Source organism: Daucus carota, chromosome 9 (genome assembly GCF_001625215.2).
Source record: "Daucus carota subsp. sativus chromosome 9, DH1 v3.0, whole genome shotgun sequence".
NCBI lineage: Eukaryota > Viridiplantae > Streptophyta > Magnoliopsida > Apiales > Apiaceae > Daucus > Daucus carota.
In genome coordinates, this window is record NC_030389.2 from 5,368,680 (window position 1) to 5,387,336 (window position 18,657).

The window sequence follows — 18,657 nt, forward strand, 5'->3', positions numbered from 1 at the left end:
CAACGCCCAGGGATAACATAGTATAAGCCCCGGCTACACGTGTCCCATCACACTCACTTTGCTTGAATCTTGTGGAATAGATGTATAAATATACCTTGAGAGTACTTACATGCATATATTTTGTGAAGTATGAGTTGTGTGGGAAGTGAAGTTGCAGCAATGAACAAAGCAATGTGGCTCTATCCTAAGATTATGGGGTTTAATCCTCCTGAAAAATGGGGGCATACAGCTTGCTATTCTAATGGTTTTCTCTATGTTTGTGGGGTATGTTTTTCTACACTTGTATATGCTTAAGGTGAGGTGATAATCATGTACTTTTTATTTTGGGTAAAGTTTGAACACATCTTTATTTCATTCTCTTGTGGCATGCTTATCTTTGGCTGAGAATATATGTACTCTATTCTTTCTGAGGTTTGTCTTGATACTAGTAGGTATGTTTTCTATGGAGCATCTCTAGAAATTTGATATTGTGATTTTATTCTATTCATTTGAACTGTTTAAGTAAGCCTCTGTTTCATCATTTCTGCCCAGCCAATTTCTGTGTCAAGAACATATGTACTGATAATTACCTAATGTATTGGTGTGTCTGATTTTATATGTTGTCTACAAGATCATTATGCAAGCCCCTTGTTATTATCCTCTAACAGAACTTTAAGACCAGTTTGCATCTGGCTCTTTATGTAGTTCCTCGTGTGCTAGGCTTTCGTTGAATTTCGTGTTTTTAGTTATCTCTTGGTTAGAGTCTAATGGCTAGTGTCATATAAATTGTGTTGGTTTCAGGGTTGCTGTTGGGGTTTGCATTTCAGGGATGTGCTAGTCCTAAATCTCGAGACAATGGCTTGGGACAAACTGGTGACCACAGGACAAGATCCAGGCCCGAGAGATAGCCATACTGCTGTTTTGGTTGAGCAAAAGATGATAATTTTTGGGGGTACTGATGGAACTAAGAAAGTTAATGATGTTCATGTACTAGATCTTATGTCGAGAGAATGGTCTCGCCCTCATTGTAAAGGGATTGCACCTTCTCCGCGTGAAAGTCACACTGCTACGCTCTTTGGTAACTGCAAATTAGTGGTGTTTGGTGGCAGCGGAGAAGGTGGTGCAAACTATTTGAATGATGTACATGTTTTGGACCTGAAGTCAATGTCGTGGAGTTCGCCTCAAGTTAAGGGGGATATACCTGTCCCGAGGGACAGTCATAGCGCGGTTGCAGTAGAGAATAAGCTCATTGTATATGGTGGTGATTGTGGAGTTCGTTACCAAGGAGATGTTGATGTGCTTGATATGGATACTATGACTTGGTCGAGGGTATGATCTTCACCCAACTAGGAGTCTATAATTAATGTCGTTATCAGATTCGGACCTAATGACCTTCGTTTGATTGCACATTTTAGATTAGTATCAAGTTTAATCAAACATCAATTTATATCTCTAACAAGTTCTATTTTGTTGCAATGTCTTGGGTCTACCATGAATTATCATCACTAACAGATGGCCGTTCATGGACCTTCACCTGGTGTTCGAGCAGGTCACGTGGCAGTGAGTTATCATACAAAGGCAAGTCAAAAGGTTCATAAAGTAGTTTTAGGACTTGAAATATGCATTTTCTTAAAGGAAAATAAGTTGTGCAATGATTTGCAGGTTTATGTGATTGGTGGGGTTGGAGACAAGAAATATTACAATGATGTTTGGTTGCTTGATACAAGTACTTGTTTGTGGTCTAGGCTTGAGATTTGCGGCCAAAAACCACAAGGAAGGTTTTCTCATACAGCTGTTGCTACGGATACAGACATAGCCATCTACGGAGGGTGAGTCGTCATACTCTGCAGAACAAAGTGTAGTGCAAGAAGCATTCTTGTTTTTTCGAGTTTATGCTTGGAAGAAGTTTTCTTCTTTTCTTCAAGAATTCCATTCATATAGGAATTAATTTGATATTTACATTATTATAAAACTTAACCACGTTTCATCATAACACCTTTAAACTTTCAGGTGCGGAGAGGATGACAGACCTTTAAACGAGTTACTTATCTTGCAGCTTGGAGCTGAACATCCTGATGGCAGGAATAACCTCATGTCCAGTCGTTTTGGTAGTCAAGGAAAGACAGAATTTGCGAAAAAAGCACGTCTATTCCCGGTAATTAATGTCTAAATCACTCAAATTTGCTGTCTCAAATGTGTAATCAACATTTTCATGACTTTTTCCATCAACTCTTGTGAAGGAAACTATAAACATGGATGGTAATGTAGGGCTGGAAACAAATGAAGATAATGAAACAGAAAGAATACTAGCTTTTCAATTAGGTCCAGGTTAGTTCTCAAGAAAAAGAAAAAAGCAACTTTCAAGATTGCAAAAACATGGACTAATTTTATGTTTGTTGTTGATTTTTAAGATACAGTACATCCAAAGCGTAGAAGAACATCCAATCCAATGATATACGAGATAGAATCAGACCCGGAGGAGCATTCTCTTTCACTGTCACAACACTCATCTCCTTCCTACTCTGATCAAGATCAAACTCCTGCGAACAAAGTCACCTGGTTGGCAAAAACTCCCCAACTATTTCCTGTGGTTAAGCGGAATACTTCAGTTTCAAATAATAGCCTATCTAGTGAAATTCATTGCAATCAACTCGACCAAAGAAATGTAATCAACAGAACTCCACACAATGTACATTTTTTGGGAGAAAATTTATTTAAGAGAAAACCAGAAAGTTTTCATCAAGGTCACAATATTATACACGACGCACAATTCTCGGCTACAGATCAAAATCCATCAGAGGCAGGACAACTGGAAAGCCAGGTACATACTATATTGTTATGCAGCTTGAATTAACTTATAGTTCTACTGATATATAAGAAGTCATTTCATTTCTCTTGCAGATTGGAACTGATGTTCATGGTAAAGTTGATGGAGTTTTCGACTCTGGGTTATTAATGACTGCAATTGTTAATGGAAGAGTATTTAGAGGAGTCTTGTTTTCACCAGTAAGCCTTTTAGTCATAAACTTCTCAATTCAGTAACCATTGGTGTATTCTAATTTTTACATTGCTGTTTTCGCCGATCAGGGGCCTCAAGTTACTTCGAGGGATGTTACACCGGGTAAAAATATATTGCAACCGAACCCACACTCCAGTCACGTAAATTCGAGTTCTCTTAGGCGTTCTGAGCAGTCTACTACAGTACAACCACCAAAACCAAATTATAACTTCCAACAAGCTTATGGAAATAAACAAAATTCATTTGGCGAAAGCTCTTTAATGTTAGGTCGAGATTTGGAGGCCAACAGTGAGTTACAAGGCGTGGTTCTTACACTCGGGGGTCCAGGAAATAGTGGGGGATTGTAGTTGAAAATGAAAATTCTTCAGAATCCCAACTGCCAAGCCATTATCTATGTTCTTGCTTGTGTAGATGCTCTGTATTGTCTATTAGTTGGTTTATTATTCTGGTGCTCTGTATTGTAGTCTATGTATGACTTGAAAGCTTGTAAGTGTAACTTTAGTTTTAGTAAATATTTGCAAATAATGCTAATGATCATTTTCGGAAAAATGCTATAGGTTTCGAAACATTAACCAAATAGATCACTTAAATTCTAATAATTCTGCTCTAGTGATGTTGCAAATAGTTAATATATGATACAGGGCCTCTTGCTTTAGAGCAAAGTCATTCCATATTTTATCCGAAATATCACTCATTGATCAATCAGGATTTGTTTGTCATTTATTTTCATGCCACGTGACCGGTTTTAAATGTCTTCATCTTACTAATTCTCATTAATTGTTGCTAACAAGATAAATCGAGATCCGGTGCCCGTAACGTAATATGTGTAGTTTCCTAGAGTCTTTTCGAGGACTTTGTAGATGCCACGTTGTACTCCCAGATTAAAGTTATTTCATTTCTATTCTTTTCTAAGAAAAACCTCGAATTGGATTCAAATTGACGGATTAGTGTGAACCTGTCCATGCGATTATACACTACTAATCCATTTTCAATCACTAAATGTTTTAGGACCAGTGGAATGACATTGAAAACCAAAATGAGAAGTGAAATAATGCTAAAACAGTCTTTCTTGTTTGCAAAGCTAACATATATTCCTCCAATATGCATAGCAAAATGAGAGATGGCAGATGAAGTAAAATGAATAGAGTAGCTGATTGAATTCTGCCACAATTCCTTCTTTTATTATTTCAAGAATTCTGACAAAGTGTGTAGATATAATATTAACACTCTGTTTGGTTGGCATGAATGGAATCAGTTTAGCCCAGAATGGAATGGGCCATTCCATTCCAAAAATAAAAATTTCTGTTTGGTTGGCCCAAAGAATGGAATAACCCATTCTTTTATTCATTCCAATCCATCGACTAATCAGACAATCGATTCATTTCTGAAAGCGCGGGTTAAGCCCATTCCATTCACGCAGCTCTCCACCTCTATCACGCAGCTCTCCCTCGCCTCTCTCACGCAGCTCTCCCTCGCCTCTCTCTCCGCCTCTCGCCTCTCTTTCTCGCATCTCTCTCTCATCTCTCTCTTCCTCACATCTCTCTCTTCCTTTTCTGCCTCTCCCCCTCTCTTCAGCTAATCCTTTATCTGGAAAGCAGCTAGAATCTTCAAACCACGCATCTCAACGATTCCTTTTATCATTTGCAATGATTTTCAAACCTAAATTAATCTAAGCATACAGGTTCGAACTTGATCCATTTGAATTTGTTTCATTAAACTTGCTAAATTGTGTAATCTGTAGATTGATTTAGATGGATTATTTGTTAATCTAGCTGATTTATGTGTTAATGTATCTGTTTATCGGGCAGTTGCGTTTTCGAAAGTATGTTTTCGCACTTGATTTCGTGTCATATGTTTGTGTTCGAATAATGTGTATTAGGTGTTCGATAAAAAGTCTCTAAAAAAGTTGTGTTGTGTTGTCGTGTAAACGAGTAGGAGTAGTAGCACCTGCTTGTATAAATTGATGATGGATCAGGATATCGTCAAATTTTAGGACGGAGGGGCAATCCGGAGAGTTGTAGAATTCCGGGGCTTGTTTGAATTGTTGTAGAATTGTAGTAGAGGTAGTAACAGAAGTTGAATGAGTCGACGCTGTTAAGGAGAGTACAAGAAACAATGAAACGAGGGATCGGAGATTTTGGTTTGTCATGGCAGTGAGGGGAAATGTTAGATTTAGATTTGAGCTGTGTCTGGGGTTTTATGAGTACAAATTTGATTGAGTTACAAGTTTTGTGACACGTTTCGATGAATAAAAGTCTATAATAGAGGAGATGTGGAGTCAAAGGTTTAGAATTTTCAGACCAAAGTTTGTTAGATTTCATCCTGTTTAAGAAGTGGAGATGTGGAGTCAAAGTTTTAGAATTTTCGGGTGGCTAGAATGAAGGCAGGAAAGTAGTTCCAGCCTTCCGCAACATGGAGCTCATAATTCTTGTATTGTTATTAGTTCCCTTGTTGATGTTTCTTAAAATTCTGCAGAGCAAGTGCTAGAACAGAGCAAAATGAAGACAAGAATGAACCAAATTTGAGGCCTAAGAGAGGGAGAGAGGTGAGATGTAGAATTTTGTTAGCTGTGAATTGCAAGGATCTTTGAGAATTAAAAAGATATATTTGGTTAAGAGCATAGGCCTTAACAGGACTTCTAAAACAGGACTTGTTGTGTTTCTCTTGTAATTATGATGTAAAATTAAGACTTGCCAGTATTTCTCTTGTAATTATGATGTAAAATTATAATTCTGGCTTTTTCTTGTTAGAATCTTGCCAGTAATTAAGTTAAATAGTATGATTTCAGGCCTGCGCTACTGTGGTCCATGCACTTCATTATGAGTCAGTAGTGTCTCTTCTGTGCACTTTGTTTTGTTGCTCACTAATTTAACATTAGAATTTGTTTGGCTTGTTATTTAAGATTGGAATCTAAACCACTTGGTTTACATTTTTGCGAACTCCAATAATGTTTCTTAATCATATATTTCATGTAGTTAGTTTTATGAAATTCTTGTCGAAGGGAGAGAATTATGCTAGTTTTGTGCTCTATAGTTAGTTTTATGCCACAATATCTCTGGTTGTTACTCATTCTATGGTCGCATATTCTCAGGAAAAGCCATGTAGATGTATATTCTAATCTAAGCTGCTGCTACTTAATAAAATTGTGCAGGTACCTTTATTTCGATGGAAAAAACACATCCCTTGCTGCTATTAGTATTGTCATTGTGAGAGGAATCACCATTCAAGTCACTATCTTCTATCATATCCAGGTAGCTATGTATATGTATCAAGTCACTCTTTATCTGGATATCCTCAACCTCAACCTGTCCCTTACCATTTTATGTATGCTCAGATAGAGAGATAACTAGACCTGCATCCACCACTGGAAGATGATGTCTGTTTAACTCTACATTATGGAATAATGCCTGCACGTGTTGCGGTTCTCCAGTGTTCTCATATTCACTTCCCAAATTTTGTATTTTATTTGTAAGTTATGAAGGAGAATTGATAGTGGCCAAAGTTTGGATTTTATTTGTAAATTTGTAATATTTATTATAGTTGATTTTATGCTAATAATTTGTGTAATGAAATGGGAAGTATGCTATTGATATAAAATTAATTAATTTGTGTATGTAATATATAAATTCTGAAAGTTAAAGTTTTACATGGAAATATTTGCTAAAAAAAATATTTAATTACCATTCCATTCCTTTGAGTAACCAAACAACTCAAATGAATGGAATTGTTCATTCCATTCCAACCATAAAAAAATGAACCAAACAAGAACCTTGAATCGATCATTCCATTCAAACTTGTTTCCATTCTCCCACCATTCCATTCTCAATTTCATTCCATTCCTTGCAAATTTCATTCATCCCAACCAAACGGAGTGTAACAGTTAGCAGAAGAGGAATGGTGAATAGTTAGAGACTGTGACAAAGTCAAGGCTCTTGTGTGTACAGGCCTTCTTAAAGCATGCAGTGTTCTACTATATTTCCAGTGCTTCTGTTACTATGCGTGACAGACTGACCAAGCACTAAGCACAGCCTGATAACTTCTCCTTCCTCTTTCTAGGAGAGAGAGATGTTTTTTCTTGGAAAAACAGATTTAGGATAAAGAGTGTGATCTTGATGCTAGAGCATTTCTAACATTTATCCCTTTTAAGACTGAATATTTTTTCGACATATTTGCTTGTGGATATAGCTGGTGCTAAAAGTTCATTACTAGGGAAGAATTTAGTATGAAAAATTTACGGTTTCGATTCGATCGGTTCCTCGTTTTTCTCTCGGAATACTTAAATTAATGTCATGTACTCCGGAATAGGTACTCCCTTCGTCCCGCTAGGAAGTTTACGTAAACTGTTTGCACGTATTTTGAGACTCTCGTAAAGTATAGTTCTATAACGTATTTTTTCTTTTTTCTTTTTTTGAATAAAAATTTAAACTTCAAACTTTTTTTGAGGAATTTTTTTAAAAATATATATATAATGCCAGTATACTTTATATGAGCCTTAAAATACGTGTCAGAAAGTAACGTAAAGAATCTAATGGGACGGAAGGAGTAAACGGGACTATGAGAGTGTGAACGGGCTGAGAGGAGAGAGAGAGCAAGAGAGAAGAAACAATAATAGAGGAGTAACGTAAATGAGATTTGATGGCGCTGGTGAAAAGCAGAGAGTACTGTTCGAAGAATGAGGTAAGGAAAATGGTGCATGGACGTTAGAAACAATTCAAGATCTCGCGGGTTTCGCGCGGGGCTTGTCTGTGTCTGTCATGCTTTCACAGAAACAAAAGCTTCAAGATAAGACAAAAATCAACAGTGCCGGATAGGTGTGTAAAGACTAAAATGTAAGGCATGCATGCATGTTACAATTACAGCAACAGTAAATGAGTGATGATTCTTCGACAATGGTAAAAAGCATTTTCCATGTATGAACTCTTTCAAGAGTTGAATGTTTTAGATCAGTCATTAATTTTCTGGTCATTAATCATAGTTTTAGTCATTAATTTTAGGGTCGCTAGATTACTTCGTTGATTTAAAAAACTTTATCAACATTGCTATTAATTAAATGAAAAATACTTAAATTCTTTTTGTTTTTGCTTTCCGTCGTAAGTTGAATATTTTAATTTAATATATGCATTTCGGAGCGGAAAATAAATGAAAAATAATATGTTTTTAATTTTCGTCGTAAGTATTCCGTTGTAAGTTGAGTAATTGAGATAAATATATGCTTTTTCGAGCGGAAAATAAATGAAAAATAATATGTTTGTTTTTCCGTCATAATTATTTCGTCGTAAGTTAAATATTTTAACTGAATATATGTATTTCAGAGCGGAAAATAAATGAAGAAAAATATGTTTTTGATTTCTGTCGTAAGTAGTTTGTCGTAAGTTGATTAATTTAGATAAATATATGCATTTCAAAGCATAAAATAAATGAAAATGATATGTTTTTGAATTTCGTCGTAAGTTGAGTAATTTACTATTCCGCATTTTCCTGTATGAATATCGTTGCGTGTTTATGAATATGCTTGCATTTTTGGCATTTCACAAGTTTAATTGCATGTCTGGGCATGTTTATATATATGTATATATGTATATATCCGTGTGTAATTTTGGAGAAACGATGATCGTAAACTAGGAAAAACAACATGTGTAAAAATCAGGGATCCCAAACTTACGACGGAATTATCCAACATGTAATCCGTCGTAATATACTACTTACGAAGTTCACATTCCGTCGTAAGTTTTAAAAATAAAGTTGACCCTCCCTTAAATTACGACGTTTTTTCCATCGCAAGATATATATTTTACGACGAAAAGGTTCTGTCATAAGTTGACACAAAAAAAGTTACAGTTGACACCCACCCGGAAATTACGACGTTTTTTCTGTCGCAAGATACATATTTTATGACGAAAATCTTCTGTTTTAAGTTGATAAAAAAAAAAAAATTGCTTAGTGGGACCCACCTTTATATTACGTCATTTTTTATGTCGTAATATTTTACATGGAGCCCACCATCTAATAATTTACGATGCAATGTTAAACTTATGACGAAAATTGTACAGGCGACCAAAATTGAACTTAAGAATTAAGATGCCTTTAAAATTGACGGATATTTCCGGTCATAATTGCGTCCATTTTTGACAGACATATGTAGTGCGAAAAATCCGTCGTAAAAACCCGGTTTTATTGCAGTGACCGGGCCTCACCCAGATCACTCCAAAGACTTTCCATGTAAATTATAAATAGAAGGAACTCACTTGTGAAAATATGGACACAGTGCACAAAGAAAACACCGGTCACAAACAAGTCACTTTCAATTATAACCGACAGTAAAAATGAGCAATGCGCAAAAATACAATAATAACCCTAGAAGCTGATACAGTAAGTGACTGTAGACATTAGAAAGAAGTTAAGAGGGTCAAAAGATTTAACAAATTAGGGTAGATTGATGTTTGATGGTGATATGATATCCGATAGATGATGTACGTATGATTTCAATCAGAAAAGACGTTACCCCAGAACTTATTGCGTCAATGTGTCTAATCAGTAATATAGAATAGGCCTCTACTGTTCTTTTGAGCTGTCGCTTTATTATTACAGCTGACATGATTTTTGAGCTCAAGTCCGGTGCTATCAGATTTCTCTTCCTTGGATAATATCAGAATTAGGGGTGAACACGGGTTGGGTCGGTCGGGTTGGAGGTAAAAAACGACCCAACCCAATTTAATCGGTTTATAAAAAATTTAACCCAATCACACGGAAATATATATCTAACCCAACCCTACAATTTATAGGTCGGGTTGGTTCGGATCGGGTTGGTTTAATTGGGTTATATCACCTATCAAATTAAAAAATTTAGTCGATGGGAAAGGGTAAAAACTTTAGTCATTTACTTGCTGATGGTTATTAAAATAAAATTTTGAGGTACACTGGGAGTGTAATCACCATGGCCTTTCGAACTTGCACAAGAACAAACACAAATCTCAGTTTTGCAGACTTAAAGAGAACTTGCTTCCATTCAAGTAAAATTATGTGCATGTCCTCGAGAATGCATTTATGTTACTAATTTATAAGTCACAATAATAAACAATGTAATTTGTAAATCAAAGACTAAATCTAATAAGCATATTTTATTTAATGAGCTTTTAATTATTATCGGGTTGGGTTGGGTTGGTTTGGGGTTAAAATCTGTCAAACCCTGACCCAACCCAATTTAATCGGGTTTTTCAAAAATCAAACCATCCAAATTTCGGTTTTGATCGGGTCGGTTTAATCGGCCTAAAATAGGGTTGGTTTGGTTTGGTTTGAGCGGTTTAATTGGGTTATGTTCACCCCTAATCAGAATAAGAGGAAGGAGAAATAATTTACTGAAATGAATATAAAATACATAACTAGACTGAGAAATCTCAGAAACAGAAAAAGTAAATGGAAAATCGATACCAGAACGACCTGTACATGTAGAGCTGTAATTTGAGGCGGGCGGCTCGTGAGCTCGCCCGGCTCAAACTTGTTTAAATGGGCTCGGCTCGACTCGAGTCGTTAAACGAGCCGAGTTCAGGCAAAGGTTTCGGCTCGTTTAATTATACGAGCCGGCTCGACTCGTGAAATAAACGAGCCGAGTTCAGTAGAGGTTTGGGCTCGATTAAGTGTTAAATTATACGAGCGGGCTCGCTCGACTCGTTAAAACCAGCTCGTTTAGTTAAACGAGCCGGCTCGACTCAACTCGTGAAATTAATCGAGTCAAGTTCGAGCAAAGAGTTAGACTCGATTAGTTAACCGAGACGGCTAGGCTCGACTCGATTAAACTTGACCCGAATTAGGCTCGGATCGAAACTCGCTCGGCTCGACTCGAATTACAGCCCAATTTACATGGTTTAGTCTCAAAACTAAGCCCATTATTCACTCACATATAAAGATTACAGATAGAACCAAATGAATTGATGAGGAAAATCAGATTACAGATATATTAAAGTCTCATTTATTTAAATATATTAGGATTGAGTGAGAATTAAATAGAGGATTTCAAATCATATTTTATAAGAAGTATTTGTTTTCATAATTCATCATATATATCTCCGGAATTTTTTAAACACCTGATTCGACCTAGTAAGGCTTTAGGAACATCTTACTTTACGGATTAGAAACTTTGTTGTTATGTTCTAAGCTGCTTTGTATACAAAGTAGCGTCATTGAATTAGTCCTTTCGTCTCATTTAATTCAATAGCATCATTTTAAAATTTTTTTGAAGTATATTTCTATAATTTTTTTTGAAGATTTTTTCCTGAATAAAAAATCCATATTTAAATTTTTATCTAGAAAAAATTTCTTGAAATAGGTTATAAAAGTACATTTTAGAGGAGTATTAAAGTGCGTGTTGCGTCTCCTCCCACATTCTTTTCGAAAAAAGTCGTGTACAAACAATACCAATTCTGCTTGTATTTGATATGAAAATGGAGCTGCAACTTTAAATATTATAAATCTTTACTTACATGCATCAAAAATTCTTTAAATCATATTTCTCGGATGGATGATGAGGACTCTTTTGCATTTTAAGTGCGACGATCTTGACCATCAAAATCTTGTAAATGATATCAAATACCACACAAAGGAGTTAAAAATTGATGATTATTAGCAAATCCACAATCTAGCTACGAGAAAATATTTCCTTCAGGTACTCTTTTTTCCTCATCTAAGGAATAAAAAAATTGTAATAAATGAACGTGAGATATGCAATGAAATTAAACGATCATTTATATTACAAAAATAAATAATGAAATTTGTATATATTAGGACATCTCAAGCCCATTTTTACTTGATAATGTATTACTTAACAATTTCAAAACATGCAGAACCTTCCTACCCATTGAGTACGTGTACGAATTCCAAATCAAAGTTGCAAGAAGCTAAATTTTTTGATAATTAAATTTATGCCGATTACAATAACTACTTACTTCTTGATCTTGTACTAGAGCTGTGATATGAGTCCATCAATAACACCAGCACAGTCCTAAAAAATATTTATCCACAAAAAAAAAAATTAAAGTTTCAAAATCAAATAAATTATGGTTATAGACTAATGGATTACAATTTAAAAAATACTTTAAAATAAGAATAAAATCTTGTAATTTTAAGAGAAACATCTCTGAACTTTACACCAATTGTGGTGCTATAGTTTTTAAAGGCTTCCAAATTTTGTTAAATTTTTACTGATGATAAAATGTGAGCAATTAAATTTTTGCCCAACATTACAATAGCAATTATTGTATTCCACAATTAATATAAGGTAGCCACCATTTCTTCGCACACATACATGTCTAGTATCTTGTATATTCCACTAAAAACTGAACCATGTCACGATACTTCGCAACATCATGGTAAATAACTTTAAACATGGATATGTTTACAATTTAAATTAGAATCGAAATAAATGAAATTACTCGTATAATTAAGCAAATGAGCTTTGTTATAATAGATGTTTATTTGAACTATTTGTGCTAATTTTATTGAAACTATGAAAAGTAAAATACTCTCAGAAATATACGAGTTTTGAAAGAGAAAAATTATAATTATGAAAAATTCAAACAAATTCACATTAATAAATTATATACGTATATGTGCGGTAAGGAATGTTAGTAGTAAAATCAAATTTGATATGCGCGATTAAAATAAAAAAATTTCTTGTTAATAAGATTAATGCTAGACATCTCAGTGATTGAGTACCCAAAATTCTTTTAAGCGTTGTGTTGAGTTAAAAATAAGAGTTGTTATGTTATATTTAATCCAGTTATAAACAACAATTTGATTCATCTTTGAAAATGAATTTGGGCTCCTTGTATTTTCCTATTAATAAGGGAATAGCTGTATATGATTGAAAAGCTATGATTAAAAAAGGAGTATTTCGTCAAAAGAAAAAAAAAAGGAGTATAATCGGAACAGAATAGAAACACATGTTACATGCCTGCAGTTGCAGAGCCCCTTTAGACCAGTGCTCACTCATGTATGCAGATTTATTTGCAATGCTCAACTCGAAGAAAAACATCAGATGTTTAGCCCGATAGAAGCATTTCAGTAGTAATATCCCAGTATCATAATCAAATATTGTATCTTTTTCCCAAGATAAAACTTTTATTCTGGAAACATAGATAAGATCATACTTCAGTACTTGCAGTTACTTCCTCATTAGTTCTGTGCACACTGGCAGTGGACGAAACCCCTGCTGAAGAGTAGCTTGCCAAATTTTGTCGATGCTAAATATCGCGTCGCCACATTCGTGCACATTCCATCCCTCTAATGCATGCACGATTCCAGCAATACGCCATGCACTTATCACCCTTCTTGGCAACCAATTCTGTCACTCGTAAATTTTACACAAAATTCTTTTTAGTTCCTCAACAAATTTGTGCACAAGAATATTGTATTAACGTTCTGCATAGGATAAAATTAAACTTTCTAGGCACTTTGGGCATAGAAGTTGACTGATTTGGCAGGCAAATCAAACACAAGAAGCGTACATGTTTAAATTAAAATTAAAATTTTTTTACCTCACAGGAGTCGAGATTCTCAAAATGCCTTGGAGCAGACATTGCAGGAATGTTGGAGTAAAAGCAATCTTCACGCAGTTTCTCAGGAGGGAACTGAGAGAAAGGAATGAATAATGTTCCCTTTGGTGCTTTCATCTGTTCTGTTTTTCCTAATTCATCTCCAACTAACCATATCTGTAAAATTTAAATGGCAAACTATTACAAAAACTGTATTATGTACAGGCTATAAGGATAAAGATCATCAACTGGATTGAATGGAATATATTTTTGATGCGGTATTGAAAAAAAGTTTATAAAATCACCTTCTGAGAGTAACTTTCTGAAAGGATTAAATTGTCTTGAATCTCAGAATCACATTTCTCTTTGAGTCTTCTATAAGCATGTTCGTTTGAAATAGATACCTAATGTGTTGCATTTCCAAATAGTGTTAGGACACTGGTAACAGAAAATTTAACCTGACTACAGCTGCAAATTCGAAGATCTCATATATTTAACAGAATATTACTGCGTGCCTCCACTCTATAGTGATTGTTACATACCTGAACACCTCTGCGACACAATGCAATGGCAACAGAATTGGAAACCTTAGACGATTTTCCTTTAACGGCAACATGGGTTGTTCCCTCTGGAATGCTATTGAGGACAACAGCAGCTGCTAGACTACTACCATCAACTAACTTCAATTTTAGCTGGGGATTCCTCTTGATAAATAGCTCACCGTTTTTGTTCATCTCATCTCCCTAAATGCGCATGTCTCAAGTTCAATCGCTATTCAAATATTTTTCATGACAGGATTTGCTACCAAAAATATATTCAAATAAAACATAATATAAAGCAAGCCATCTTTTTGACTCCTAGTATATGTACATAGTCAAAATGAACCGATCAGAATCACTGGACAGAGTATTAGTACCTGATTAAGAAGACCTAAAGTTAACACCTTAGTTCCTTTTTTATCCGCTTCAATTATAGCTTCTTCAATCATATTGTTGATACACTTTGTTTGCTTGGGTGAAGTGTACTGCAATAAGAATATCAAACTAATTATCCTATATATATAAGTCTAGCTGGTGTATCTTAACATTTATTAAGGAAATAAACATACATGTTTGGTGTATCTCGGGATAGTCCATGTTTGCAATTTCAGAGTCTTGAAAATATTTCTCTCAACAACAAATGGTCGACTATAAAGCCATGTAACAACCATCATAAACCATGTCGTCAAAGGCCACAATAATCTAATGTACCACTGTGAAGTACTCTGGGGTATCGATGCTAATGAGGCAAATCCAAGCCGGAGATGATAGATGGATTCAGAAGTTGTTAGATGTGTTAGATGTACCACATCTGGAGACTCCCCCTCTCTTTTTAGTGAGGTTTCCTGTAACGTGTCCGTAGTTCTCTCCAAGGTGCCATACATGTAGTCATAGAAAGGAAAATAAAGAGCGTAATTCGTTTGGAATTTTGTGTGATGGAGAGAATGTGACCTGTTTTGGAAATGCAAACATGTAACTTGTAAGCTCAAGGGATGACAATTTGTTAAATTGTCGCGCAGTAAATGAATTTTGATGGAATTTCAAGATTTGGGAGACGTACGAGGGCGTGTACATCATGTACTTGAGAGGAGGGAAGATAGAGAACAACTTGGTAGGAACAATCTCAAAATTGCAGTGTCCCAAGTTGTTCATGAAATCGAAATAGGTAATGTAACCAAACAAAGAAACGATAGAGCTTGTTTCTGTCAGTATCCCGGTCGCAATTGGTATACTATACATCATCAGGTACATTAAAATTTCTGCAAATGGATGGATCACAGCTGCACATATGTTTGATACAAATTGTTAAACATCATAATTTTCAATGGAAAATGGTACTGTACCAATACAAAAACGTTCAGAACGTATATAAAGAAGACTATAAGATTTATACATATTCAGTTTAGTATGAATAATAGCATCCACTAAAAACTAAAAAGAAGAGCAAAACCGACCAACAAGAAAACCATAAACTAATCGAAAGTTTTTTAATCTTGATCAATGGTGAGGAACTCCTATAACCATAACATATCGGTCGGTTATATGTTCAGATGTGATCTCGTTTCTCGAAATAATATTCCGGATTCATTACTTTACTCACATATGTTTTCTATTATATGGACTCACTACATTTGGTTATATAGACTTTCCTCACATATTTTTTCAAGACCACGACAAACGTTTTATTAAGTACATTATACATGTAGGGATATTTTCTCTCAACTTAGTGGTCTCAAACCGAACCCTAACAGGAGCACTTTCTATAGTAGGGATATTTTTAGTACAAAATACATTAAAAAAATATAAGAAGTATGTATAATTCTTAAAATTAAAACAATTAGTTTATAATCATCTAAAGGGCCTAAATATTTTACATGGAGACTAATAAATACCTGTTATAGGCTCTGAAGCAATAGAGGAATGGTGATGAGAATGATAACGAGAGTAGAGGTAGTGGTGGTGCAGAGCTCTGTGTAGCCAATAGTAGATGATTTCAACAGGTCCAGCATGCAGCAAAATTGTGATAATAATGCCATCAGTCCTCCATAGAGGAAGGTTAGAGGCCCCCTTTAGTTTGTAGTTTGCCAAGTAAAACATTATCCCAATAAGCAAGATATTGTCATCCCTGTTTCATATCAAAAATATAAATATTATCTGCATAGATGTGATATAATAGAAAACTGAATCTTACTAGTCAGTTCTAGAGAGTGTAAATTAGATTGGGCAACACATAAGCACATACTTGAATCACTTACCTAAATTGAGTTACTATATTATCAGTTGAATTAAAATATGAGTAATTTCACTTTGCATCCGTTAATTTTGATCATTTTCATAATTTGGTGTCGAATTCAATCACAGCAAAGTACGTTACATAGCTTATATATGAATTTGATCAATTACATTGCACCCGTTTGACTAACTTCTGTCAGAAACTAACGGTCAACGTTGAAGACATGAAATTTTAATATTGTAATTAATTAGCATTATGCACCCATCAACTTTTGTCGTTTTTTTGGATTTGGTCTCATATTTTTATATGTCGGCAGAATGCATCCTCCAGCATAAATTTTTTAATCATTTTACAACCTATTAACGAATTCTCATCAAATATTAACATTTAACGTTAAATGGCACATAATATTAACATTTAAAGTTAAATGAAACATACTCATTTTCTTCTCAAATTTGATTATAAAAATTTTGCACTCACTCAAATTTCTTTTAAAACTTTCCTTACATCTCTACTATTTCCATTTATTTTAGTCATAACATTCCATTCTTTACAACCATAACACACAAACATAAGAAATGATATTAATCAAGAAATAACTAATATCCTTACAGAAAAAAACAAAGAAATAACTAATACGGAATAATTTGATACGAGGTAGTTTGATCGTATTTTATATTTGTGCACTTCATGCCTTTGAATTGGCATACGGGGTTAATCTTTTAACTAGAGATTTTAAAGGAATCTTGATTAAGCATGTACGTTGAGAGATCGTAAAGAAATTGCACCCCTGTGATAGGCACGCGCAAAATATTATCAATTATAAAGGTATATAATATAAAGATTTTGATCCGACTTAAAAAATTACCAGTCATTAGTTGGTTAATCCTATTTCAGTGAATAGTATAATCACATATTTAAATTATACGGTCCACAAATGAGGACATTATAAAAGGTATTTCAGAAAGAAGTGCGGTGGGATTATTCAATTTTTGACTTTATGCCAAATGATCTTTAAAATAAAATGAATAAATAATAAAATATATAATATATTTATTGGTATCTAACATATATAGACAGTAATTTCATATATCATATATTTGAGTTTGATATCTATCAAAGTAACTAGTATCGAGTATGGGACAATTATAAGAGAGGGGAGAGGATTTTATGGTGCAAATAGTAATTTTTTTGGAAAATTAATTTTATAATCTGAAAAAAAGAAGATGTTGTCCAGTAGCAAGAAATTAAATGAGATGTAATATGGGAGTCTATAATTCATGGCCAAGTATAAACGTTATAGGCCTACGTAAATATATAAAGATATAAAAAGAAGAATGGGCCGTTTGTTTGCATAAGCACGGAAACTTTTGTATTTAGATCATTTTATGGGCGTACATCATTATTAAGAAGTAGAGCCAATTAAAATGATCTAAACAAATTTCCGCGCATGTGCCGAGGGCACACCACAGAAAAGCCGAAGAAGAATTACCAGTCTCTCTCTCTGTCAACTTGCTCGAATTCAATAGGTTTATCAACAATTCGGTTGTCTCCTTTGGCCGTTTTATAGCGGGCAAAGGAGATCCAGATCTGGTTGTGAAGCATTCTCGACAGCATAAAGGGGAATATGAGGAAATTGGTCCAGTCTCTCTCCTTCTCATCCTTCGTTATGAAAGAGTATACGCTGTGAACCACAAACGGTGCTACAAGCAGATACTGCAATTCATCTCATTTCAGATTTATGATAACCTTAAACACCATAACAAGCATGCATGCATAGCTACTTTGGTTGTCTAAATGTTTAAGTTGATATCACTACAACAAAAACAACATCAGACAACAAGGAAATCACGGAAAATCGTGATCTATCGAGACGTCTAATATGCATATCAGACAACAACGGTGCACGTGACAGAACACGATGGTTTACATTAAACAAAATGTTGTGCAAAACTCAGAAACAACAACACGTTTACTCTTAAACGTGATGTTGTTAGAAATGCTTGTTAACGATAGTTGTTTTCGAAAATGATGTTGTTAGAGAGGCTATTCGCAACAGTTTTTTCAGTGTCGGTGTCTGATCAGTGTTGTCTGATGACAGTTTTGTTGTAGTGTATGCATTTTGAAAACAAAGGTTTCTTCCTTAGCAATAAAAAAACCGAAAATAAATATCAAGCATGCTTGCAAAATTCAACAATTAATATGCAAATGCAGAGAAGAGAGAAGAACCTTGTAGTTTCCGATTGGTTTCCATGGATAGTCTGTGAGAATTCCTGGGTTTGTCGCCATTTTTTCCTACATGTGTATAGTCCGGAAGATTTCTTATTTATAAACACACACAACTCTAATTTGGATGGGGTC

General features: G+C 34.7%; 2 protein-coding genes and 1 long non-coding RNA gene across 5 annotated transcripts; 2 read left to right on the forward strand and 1 right to left on the reverse strand.

Annotated features, from left to right (window-relative positions):
* Positions 1 to 3,597, forward strand: LOC108201128 (uncharacterized). Of its 3 annotated transcripts, none has more exons than XM_064084036.1 (9): positions 1 to 264; positions 781 to 1,308; positions 1,492 to 1,557; positions 1,642 to 1,808; positions 1,990 to 2,134; positions 2,220 to 2,307; positions 2,397 to 2,800; positions 2,881 to 2,985; positions 3,067 to 3,597. In XM_064084036.1, exons 1-9 carry the CDS (start codon positions 130 to 132, stop codon positions 3,343 to 3,345), a joined length of 1,917 nt encoding a protein of 638 aa, XP_063940106.1. In that variant the 5' UTR covers positions 1 to 129; the 3' UTR covers positions 3,346 to 3,597. The 3 variants fall into 3 exon arrangements, with proteins under 3 accessions (XP_063940106.1, XP_017224920.2, XP_063940107.1); XM_017369431.2 differs by having other exon boundaries at positions 4 to 264; positions 2,391 to 2,800; XM_064084037.1 differs by lacking the exon at positions 1 to 264 and adding an exon at positions 328 to 431 and having other exon boundaries at positions 2,391 to 2,800.
* Positions 3,598 to 4,240: 643 nt separating this feature from the next.
* LOC108200830 (uncharacterized) lies at positions 4,241 to 6,611 on the forward strand. The gene is made up of 3 exons (XR_001802843.2): positions 4,241 to 4,679; positions 6,150 to 6,249; positions 6,333 to 6,611. It is a non-coding gene; the product is annotated as an uncharacterized LOC108200830 (long non-coding RNA).
* Positions 6,612 to 12,868: 6,257 nt separating this feature from the next.
* LOC108200521 (very-long-chain aldehyde decarbonylase CER1) lies at positions 12,869 to 18,657 on the reverse strand. The gene is made up of 10 exons (XM_017368700.2): positions 18,526 to 18,657; positions 17,789 to 18,012; positions 15,956 to 16,188; positions 15,124 to 15,343; positions 14,633 to 15,014; positions 14,441 to 14,548; positions 14,067 to 14,267; positions 13,830 to 13,928; positions 13,528 to 13,701; positions 12,869 to 13,334 (listed from the first exon to the last, which is right to left on the reverse strand). The coding sequence occupies exons 1-10, from the start codon at positions 18,583 to 18,585 to the stop codon at positions 13,155 to 13,157; spliced, it is 1,881 nt and encodes a 626-aa protein (XP_017224189.1). The 5' UTR covers positions 18,586 to 18,657; the 3' UTR covers positions 12,869 to 13,154.

Excerpts from the sequence above, each read along its gene's own strand:
- LOC108201128 (XM_017369431.2), top strand. The coding sequence starts at position 130 with ATGAGTTGTGTGGGAAGTGAAGTTGCAGCAATGAACAAAGCAATGTGG. Across the intron at positions 265-780 it reads GTTTTCTCTATGTTTGTGGG|GGTTGCTGTTGGGGTTTGCA; the intron begins GTATGTTTTTCT and ends TGTTGGTTTCAG. Across the intron at positions 2,801-2,880 it reads CAGGACAACTGGAAAGCCAG|ATTGGAACTGATGTTCATGG; the intron begins GTACATACTATA and ends TTTCTCTTGCAG.
- LOC108200521 (XM_017368700.2), bottom strand. The coding sequence starts at position 18,585 with ATGGCGACAAACCCAGGAATTCTCACAGACTATCCATGGAAACCAATC. Across the intron at positions 16,189-17,788 it reads GTTGACAGAGAGAGAGACTG|GGATGACAATATCTTGCTTA; the intron begins GTAATTCTTCTT and ends GATATGAAACAG. Across the intron at positions 13,335-13,527 it reads AGAATCTCGACTCCTGTGAG|AATTGGTTGCCAAGAAGGGT; the intron begins GTAAAAAAATTT and ends TACGAGTGACAG.